This window comes from Hemibagrus wyckioides, linkage group LG10 (assembly GCF_019097595.1).
Source record: "Hemibagrus wyckioides isolate EC202008001 linkage group LG10, SWU_Hwy_1.0, whole genome shotgun sequence".
In the NCBI taxonomy this organism is placed as follows: Eukaryota; Metazoa; Chordata; class Actinopteri; order Siluriformes; family Bagridae; genus Hemibagrus; species Hemibagrus wyckioides.
The window spans coordinates 10,932,501-10,942,500 of record NC_080719.1 but is presented as its reverse complement, the minus strand read 5'-3'; the positions used below and the strand labels follow the sequence as shown (position 1 = coordinate 10,942,500).

At 37.0% G+C, this 10,000-nt stretch overlaps 1 protein-coding gene across 1 annotated transcript in view; it reads left to right on the top strand.

Annotated features, from left to right (window-relative positions):
• Window positions 1–10,000, top strand: part of LOC131360247 (uncharacterized) — a 13,635-nt gene that overhangs the window by 3,491 nt on the left and 144 nt on the right. Inside the window, exons 2-5 of the mRNA XM_058400486.1 lie at window positions 5,326–5,679; window positions 5,933–6,073; window positions 8,187–8,224; window positions 8,328–10,000. The exon at window positions 8,328–10,000 is cut by the window's right edge and continues 144 nt beyond it. Of these exons, the coding sequence (XP_058256469.1) occupies window positions 5,326–5,679; window positions 5,933–6,073; window positions 8,187–8,224; window positions 8,328–8,651 (857 nt within the window). The 3' untranslated portion in view covers window positions 8,652–10,000. The remainder of the gene's footprint in view (window positions 1–5,325; window positions 5,680–5,932; window positions 6,074–8,186; window positions 8,225–8,327) is intronic.

Here is a 10,000-nt window from a genome sequence, read left to right as displayed (position 1 = left end):
GTGTTTATAAAGAGTTTGTGATTATAGTCCGTGTGTGTTTATAGAGAGTTTCTGAATATAGCCCATGTGTGTTTATAGAGAGTTTGTGATTATAGTCTGTGTGTGTTTATAAAGAGTTTGTGATTATAGTCTGTGTGTGTTCATAGAGAGTTTGTGATTATAGTCCGTGTGTGTTTATAAAGAGTTTGTGATTATAGTCTGTGTGTGTTTATAAAGAGTTTGTGATTATAGTCCGTGTGTGTTTATAGAGAGTTTCTGAATATAGCCCGTGTGTGTTTATAGAGAGTTTGTGATTATAGCCCCTGTGTGTTTATAAAGAGTTTGTGATTATAGCCTGTGTGTGTTTATAGAGAGTTTCTGAATATAGTCCATGTGTGTTTATAGAGAGTTTGTGATTATAGCCCCTGTGTGTTTATAGAGAGTTTCTGAATATAGCCCCTGTGTGTTTATAGAGAGTTTCTGAATATAGCCCGTGTGTGTTTATAAAGAGTTTCTGAATATAGTCCGTGTGTGTTTATAAAGAGTTTGTGATTATAGTCCGTGTGTGTTTATAGAGAGTTTGTGATTATAGCCCCTGTGTGTTTATAGAGAGTTTGTGATTATAGCCCCTGTGTGTTTATAGAGAGTTTGTGATTATAGTCCCTGTGTGTTTATAGAGAGTTTGTGATTATAGCCCGTGTGTGTTTATAAAGAGTTTCTGAATATAGTCCGTGTGTGTTTATAAAGAGTTTGTGATTATAGCCCCTGTGTGTTTATAGAGAGTTTCTGAATATAGCCCCTGTGTGTTTATAAAGAGTTTCTGAATATAGTCCGTGTGTGTTTATAAAGAGTTTGTGATTATAGCCCCTGTGTGTTTATAGAGAGTTTGTGATTATAGCCCCTGTGTGTTTATAGAGAGTTTGTGATTATAGCCCCTGTGTGTTTATAGAGAGTTTGTGATTATAGCCCCTGTGTGTTTATAGAGAGTTTGTGATTATAGTCCGTGTGTGTTTATAAAGAGTTTGTGATTATAGTCCGTGTGTGTTTATAGAGAGTTTGTGATTATAGCCCCTGTGTGTTTATAGAGAGTTTGTGATTATAGCCCCTGTGTGTTTATAGAGAGTTTGTGATTATAGCCCGTGTGTTTATAAAGAGTTTGTGATTATAGCCCGTGTGTGTTTATAAAGAGTTTGTGATTATAGTCCGTGTGTGTTTATAGAGAGTTTGTGATTATAGCCCCTGTGTGTTTATAGAGAGTTTGTGATTATAGCCCCTGTGTGTTTATAGAGAGTTTGTGATTATAGTCCCTGTGTGTTTATAGAGAGTTTGTGATTATAGCCCGTGTGTGTTTATAAAGAGTTTCTGAATATAGTCCGTGTGTGTTTATAAAGAGTTTGTGATTATAGCCCCTGTGTGTTTATAGAGAGTTTCTGAATATAGCCCGTGTGTGTTTATAAAGAGTTTCTGAATATAGTCCGTGTGTGTTTATAGAGAGTTTGTGATTATAGTCCGTGTGTGTTTATAGAGAGTTTGTGATTATAGCCCCTGTGTGTTTATAGAGAGTTTGTGATTATAGCCCCTGTGTGTTTATAGAGAGTTTGTGATTATAGCCCCTGTGTGTTTATAGAGAGTTTGTGATTATAGTCCGTGTGTGTTTATAAAGAGTTTGTGATTATAGTCCGTGTGTGTTTATAGAGAGTTTGTGATTATAGCCCCTGTGTGTTTATAGAGAGTTTGTGATTATAGCCCCTGTGTGTTTATAGAGAGTTTGTGATTATAGCCCGTGTGTTTATAAAGAGTTTGTGATTATAGCCCGTGTGTGTTTATAAAGAGTTTGTGATTATAGTCCGTGTGTGTTTATAGAGAGTTTGTGATTATAGTCCGTGTGTGTTTATAAAGAGTTTGTGATTATAGTCCGTGTGTGTTTATAGAGAGTTTGTGATTATAGCCCGTGTGTGTTTATAAAGAGTTTGTGATTATAGTCCGTGTGTTTATAGAGAGTTTGTGATTATAGTCCGTGTGTGTTTATAAAGAGTTTGTGATTATAGCCCCTGTGTGTTCATAGAGAGTTTCTGAATATAGTCCGTGTGTGTTTATAGAGAGTTTGTGATTATAGCCCCTGTGTGTTTATAGAGAGTTTCTGAATATAGTCCGTGTGTGTTTATAGAGAGTTTGTGATTATAGCCCCTGTGTGTTTATAGAGAGTTTCTGAATATAGTCCGTGTGTGTTTATAAAGAGTTTGTGATTATAGCCCCTGTGTGTTCATAGAGAGTTTCTGAATATAGTCCGTGTGTGTTTATAGAGAGTTTGTGATTATAGCCCCTGTGTGTTTATAGAGAGTTTCTGAATATAGCCCGTGTGTGTTTATAGAGAGTTTCTGAATATAGCCCGTGTGTGTTTATAGAGAGTTTCTGAATATAGTCCGTGTGTGTTTATAGAGAGTTTCTGAATATAGTCCGTGTGTGTTTATAAAGAGTTTGTGATTATAGTCCGTGTGTGTTTATAGAGAGTTTGTGATTATAGTCCGTGTGTGTTTATAGAGAGTTTGTGATTATAGTCCGTGTGTGTTTATAGAGAGTTTGTGATTATAGCCCCTGTGTGTTTATAGAGAGTTTGTGATTATAGTCCGTGTGTGTTTATAGAGAGTTTGTGATTATAGCCCGTGTGTGTTTATAAAGAGTTTGTGATTATAGTCCGTGTGTTTATAAAGAGTTTGTGATTATAGCCCCTGTGTGTTTATAGAGAGTTTGTGATTATAGTCCGTGTGTGTTTATAAAGAGTTTGTGATTATAGTCCGTGTGTGTTTATAGAGAGTTTGTGATTATAGTCCGTGTGTGTTTATAGAGAGTTTGTGATTATAGCCCGTGTGTGTTTATAGAGAGTTTGTGATTATAGTCCGTGTGTGTTTATAGAGAGTTTGTGATTATAGTCCGTATGTGTTTATAGAGAGTTTGTGATTATAGTCCGTGTGTGTTTATAGAGAGTTTGTGATTATAGTCCGTGTGTGTTTATAAAGAGTTTGTGATTATAGTCCGTGTGTGTTTATAGAGAGTTTGTGATTATAGCCCGTGTGTGTTTATAGAGTTTGTGATTATAGTCCGTATGTGTTTATAGAGAGTTTGTGATTATAGTCCGTATGTGTTTATAGAGAGTTTGTGATTATAGCCCGTGTGTGTTTATAGAGAGTTTGTGATTATAGTCCGTATGTGTTTATAGAGAGTTTGTGATTATAGCCCGTGTGTGTTTATAAAGAGTTTGTGATTATAGTCCGTGTGTGTTTATAGAGAGTTTGTGATTATAGCCCGTGTGTGTTTATAGAGAGTTTGTGATTATAGTCCGTGTGTGTTTATAGAGAGTTTGTGATTATAGCCCGTGTGTGTTTATAGAGAGTTTGTGATTATAGCCCGTGTGTGTTTATAGAGAGTTTGTGATTATAGCCCGTGTGTGTTTATAGAGAGTTTGTGATTATAGTCCGTATGTGTTTATAGAGAGTTTGTGATTATAGTCCGTATGTGTTTATAGAGAGTTTGTGATTATAGCCCGTGTGTGTTTATAAAGAGTTTGTGATTATAGTCCGTGTGTGTTTATAGAGAGTTTGTGATTATAGCCCGTGTGTGTTTATAGAGAGTTTGTGATTATAGTCCGTATGTGTTTATAGAGAGTTTGTGATTTAAGCCCTTGTGTGTTTATAGAGAGTTTGTGATTTAAGCCCTTGTGTGTTTATAGAGAGTTTGTGATTTAAGCCCTTGTGTGTTTATAGTGAGAGCGTAATCATAGTGTGTTTGATTATAATGATGATTATAGTGAGTTTGTGTGTGTGATGATAGCCTGTGTGTGATTGTAGCGAGTGTGTAATTATATTTAAAGTGTAATCATAGTATGTGTGATAATAGTGAGTTTGCAATGACAGCCTGTGTGTGATAATAGTGAGTTTGAGATTATAGTCTGTGTGTGATAATAGTGAGTTTGAGATTATAGTCTGTGTGTGATAATAGTGAGTTTGAGATTATAGTCTGTGTGATAATAGTGAGTTTGAGATTATAGTCTGTGTGTGATAATAGTGAGTTTGCGATGATAGCCCTTGTGTGTTTATAGTGAGTGTGTAATTATAGTGTGTGTGATTGTAATGAATGTATGACTATAGTGAGTTTGTTTTTAAAGCCTGTGTGTGATAATAGTGAATGTGTGTGATTACAGTGAGTGTGTAATTATAGAATCTGTGTTTATAATGAGTGTATGATTATAGTGAGTTTGTGTTTATAGCGAGTGTGTAACTATATTAAATGTGACCAATAAACTCTTCGGCCCGTACTAAGAAGCAAGAAGGAAACACAGTGTCAGAATAACAGCGTTAACAGAGAGCTGTTTTACACACAGACTGATAAAATTAATAAATACTAGACCACAGGAGACGAAAACAAACAGCAGGATGTGAGTAGGACGGCAGGGAAACATCAAAATTAGCTGTCATCAATCAGCATGATAAACAAAAAACCATTCTCCCGGTATAACACAACTCTCATATGTTAATGAGATACTCTCTGTTCAGCCACAATTTAACAATCTTCATTAAAACCCCACATGACTCATTTACATTTTCCATCACCATATTACCGTATGTGTAGCACTCCTGTAAGTTTTCCATTCTCCTATTTGTGGATTTTAGACTGAGTGCTCACACTCAGTAATCAGAAATTCCTTTGACTTTATGTGATGTGCGATTTATGTGACACCAAAATCAGGAAAGCCTAATGCTGGCTATAGTCACATGAGTGAGATTTCAGTCTCAGAGATGGTTTATAGAAATTCACGTGATTCATGAGAGTATGATTGTGTGTGTGTGTGTGTGTGTTTGAGATTATAATGAATTTGTCATTTTAGTGAGTATGTTTATGATGTGTGTCTGCGTGTGATAGGAAGTGTGGAATTATAATGAAAGTGTGATTTTTACCAAGTGTCTGTGTGCAGTGTGTGTGAGTAGAAGGAAGTATTGTTCTGTGTAATTAGAATGCAGGTGTGATTATAGTGAGAGTTTGATCATTGCGAGTGTGCCGTTATAGTGTGTATGCTAATAATTGTGTTATCATGTTGAGTGTGTAGCAAGTGTGATGATAGTCACATGAGTGAGAGTTTACACTCAGGGAAGACTTGCTCAAGACATCATTCACAACCATGATATATATATAGAGAGAGAGAGAGAGAGGGAGAGAGAGAGAGAGATAGTTCTGCATTAAATCTAATATGAAGTTTATTGCTGTGGTCATTAATTCTCTTTCTCTCTCTCTCTCTCTCTCTCTCTCTCTTTCTCTCTCTCTCTCTCTCTCTCTCCTGTGTGTGTGTGTCAGTGGGCTGTCATGATGTTATCCATGTGAATGGAACGGCAGGACGGAATCTCACAGTGGAATTCACTGTGGACGGCACAATTAAAACCGACGGGCAGGTGAACATGTACCAAAACAGCCAAAAGATTCACACATTCCACCTTTCCAACAAATCCTGCTTTTCATGTGTAAATCACACAATGTCCACCATCTGCATCAAAAATATGACCCAAAAAACCATCAGTCTGAGCTTCACACATCTTACACACAGTGCAGTGTATTTCATTGCTGTGTTGAAGCAGGGCACTGATATTGAAGAAAGCAACAGAGTGAACTTGACTGTACACCCTGCTGAGTACACAACAACATACACCACAGGTAAACACACACACACAAACACACAGAGGCTCTTTACATAGGCTCCAAATGAGAGACCGGAATCAATAATCACACGTTTTACAAATGATAACTGAAAGCCCATTCATAGTTATTATGTTACATCTAGCTGCCTGCCTAGTTGAAATACTTCTGTCTTGTCTTGATTAAGTAGGAGGAAGTTGCATCCAGTGCTCTTTACACACAGATATGTGAAGCTGAATATGGGGCTGATAGTGTTTATTTCCTGTTACAGCTACCTCAGTAAATATCACACCCCTCCACCAGGATCAATCAGGAAACAAGTCCACCTTGTTGACGGCTGTTCTAGTGCTGTTTGTTTTGGTGCTGGTCGCTCTGTTCGGCTTGCTTTACTGGAACTGCAGGAAGAAAACAGGTACTGAACTTTAGTACCATGAATAAGCATTCACTCCATTTTCCACATTTTGTTGCGTTACCATCTGGAACTGAAATGAGCTTAACTGGGTTTTTATGCCGTTCGCTGAAACATAGCTGTGTGTCATTAGCATAACAGTGGGAGCTAACACCAGGTTTACAAATAATTAGACTATTTTATTCTCACTTTTTAAAAGAAAGACTCTCTGAAAGAATATTGATCTGTGGTAATTGCACTGAGATCAAGCCACACAATCATGGACTTGAACCCTTGGTTGAAGGCCAGTAATTGGCCATTTACCACTTTTACCAGCATAGAGTACAGTATGTTCTAGAAACCCATCGTTTTATCATTGTACACAGCTCCCTTCAAAAGTATTGGAACAAGAGCTTTGTTCTTGCTACACATTTGGGTTAGAGATCAAATTTCTAATGACAGATCAGAATTTCACATTTAATTTCTGCACATTCACATCTAGATGTCTTAAAATCTTACACCCCCCCACCCCCCACATCCCCCCCCATTTAAGTCCTATTTTGTGATGTCTGTTTTGGTTCATTATCCTGCTCCATGATATAGTTCCTCCCAATGAGACTGGATGCATTTCTATTTAAATTGTTTCTGTAGACATTTGAATACATTTTGGTGCTACCATCAGGGGTTACATCATCTATAAAGATTTGTGAAGCCAATCCAGAAGCAGCCATGCAAGTCCAAGCCACGACAATACCCTCCACTGTAACTGACCAATAAGCCAATATGTTTTGGATAATGAGCAGATCATTTCTTTCTCCACACTTTGGCATTTCCATCACTTTGAGAAGTTAATCTTGGTTATCTATATGTTTCATTGCGAATTTTAATCTGGATTTCTGATTTCTAATACTTCTCTATATTTTGCTTCAATGCTTTTGCAATGGCTCTATTTTCTTAGCTTCAAAATAACTAGTTATCTTCCCATATACAGCTCTTAGTCTTTATAGTGATTTCTTTTTTTTAACAATACATAGATAAAACCCAGGGCTCAAGCTAAGAGAAGACAATCAGCACAATTAATTGTTAAAACAATCGACCTAACAGGACACACCTTTCAGTCACATTCTCCTATATCATTCTCCATTCATCTTTTGATCTCAATCCCAAATGCCTTTTAGTACATAGCAAAAACAATATAATTGGCCTTACTGTTCCAAAACAGAGATTATATACTACATGGCCAAAGGTTTGTGGAATCCTGACCATCACACCCAATGATATGTGGATCTTCCTATATGTTATACATATTATACCTGAATCGTTGCATATAGATATAGAGTGTGTTACAAAATGTAGTGTAGTGTTTGTTTGGGAATATAGTGTAGGATGTGTTAGGGTAGAGCATGTGACAAAAATAGTATGAAATGTATTATACAACAGTGTAGGATGTTACAGAATATAGGGTAGCTGATGTTATGGAAAATAGAGTACAGTGTATGGAATATAGCGTGGAGCATGTTATGGAAAAAAAGTGTGTGTTATAGAACATAGTGAAGAATGAGTTATGGGATATAGTGTGGAGCGTGTTACAGAATGCAGAGTGTGATATTGAGCATATATACAGACTGTAGAGTGCATATAGTCTATATTTTAGAACAGAGTATTGATCATAGCATATAGTGAACACATCATGGAGTGTGTCATGCAACCTAGTGTAGAGCATGTTGTAGAACACAGTGTTGTAGAACATGTGTTATGGAATACAGCGCGGAGCATTTTACGCAATATAGTGTAGAACTTGTTACACAACATAATGAATAGTGTGTTATAGAATATAGTGTAGAATGGTTATGGAAAATAGTGTGGACCGTGTGCCGGTATACATTGCCAAATGTGTTATAACAGAAATAACAGAAAAGGTGAATAAATGATGGAAGCACACCGTATACACGGCTTACTGAAACTTGTTGCCATGGTAACACTGTTGCGGTTGTGTGGTTGCATTCACACACACAGGAAACGTAGACGGTGTGTATGAGACAGCATTTTGCTTTGCAGAAATAACAGCCAAATTCTGTAAATGTGCGAGAGTGAGTGAATGAGCGAGAAGTGTTAAAGGGTGAAATTTCTTTTTCAGACAAACCTCCTGCTGTGAACCCCACATCTGCACCGCAGGTAAGAAAGGGAAGCTCAGTCGTGCCTCACGCTTATCATTCGCATCTTAATCACTGTACCTCACTCATTTACTGTACCTGTGTGTGTGTGTGTGTGTGTACAGGTGATTTCTGTCCCTGATGTTACCTGTGTTGAGTATTGTGTTCTGGACTTTCCAAACCGACCTGGAGAGAAAGTGAGGAGCACAGAGGAGCGAGTGGAGTACTCCCCCATCGTCTTTCCTCTGAGGAAAACGTTAGCGCAAGAAAACGGAGGAAAATCGACGACGCAACAAAACAAAATAAAAAAATCACCGAAACTGCAGCATGAGGAGAATGATTCGGATAAAGTGTCAGAGAAAGCAAAAACAGCAAAACCTAGACATCCAAAATGTCCAAAAAAATCACACCTAACTCCATCCAGTCACGTTCCAAAGGCACAAGTGTGATTCATGAACATGTAAATTAGGTAATTAAATCCAGTGTGTGCATTTGATTTATTTAACTTTATGCTAAGCATGTATCAGGATTCGTATTGATGTTTTGGATATTCAGGTGCTCTGTATATAAATTCCAGTTATTACAGTTTCAATAATCATCATGCCAGAGGAAACAATCATCTCTTCATCCACTTCCATTCCGAATCTACAAAAACATCAAGCTGCTGAGAAAATCCGTAGAGCGTAAGGGTGAACCAGTAGAGCATATGTTGTAAATAATGAATATATATCAAATATGTGTAGTTTTATGGTTCTAGACGTTTGAACAAACCTTATACATATACAACACACCATCTCATTGCGGTGGTAATCTGTCAGTTTGTAGAATGTAAACAACAATAATGTAAATTCTTTATATAAGTAGTTATCAGTTATTCTCTTCCTGTGTATGAGCTGTTACTTTACTTTATATTGTATAATAAATAGAATAAGGAGACTGTCTGAGGGAGCGAGGATCGATATCAGTGTAGACTCTAGGAATAAAACTCACCCAGAATGCTTTCTTGCACTCGACTGATAGAGATGTTACACACTTCGGAGTGCTTATGGAAAGTAGACAGTTAGAAATGTTGAAACACAAAGAGAAGGTTTGTGTGCTATTGGGAGAAATGTTGCTGTTTAAATACAGCACACGCAACAATACAGTAAAAGAGACAAGAGTGTGTGTGTGTGTGTGTGTATTGCAGTGCAAGGCACCAGTGTTACTTAGGCGGCAACCACATACACCATGGTGTGAAATCCCCCTCCCCACGCATACACACACACGCATGTACACGCACACTGCTACTGTGGAGAACTGTAGTACAATAGCAGTAATTATTCAAGGTGTCTGAAAAGTCAGCAACCAGTGGGAATATACTGAACAAATATGTCCAGATCAAATCTCAGCTGCTCAGAAAGTGAGTAGCAGGTAAGGATGAACACAGAGAGCTTATGTTGTAAATAAAAATGATGAACTGATGTAGATGGAATTTTACTCTCATTAGTTCCTGACACTCTGTATTATATATACTGTATAGAATATAATATAGCAGTGTGATGATATAGTTTTATATCATGTGTGTTATTCTGTACCTGTCCGTCAATGAAATCTTACTCAAAATAAACCTAAAAATAATGAGACTGTTTCTCTACATTCTGACCGGCACGCTGAAGCCGAGAAACCGCATCATTATGACCCGATGAACATTTTTATATGTATTTTACATGCTAATAAAATTCATGGTTTTCTTTTTTATAGCATTTTAATTCATAAATAATCCCCAAAAAATCCTTAAATTTCATGTTTTAATATGTGA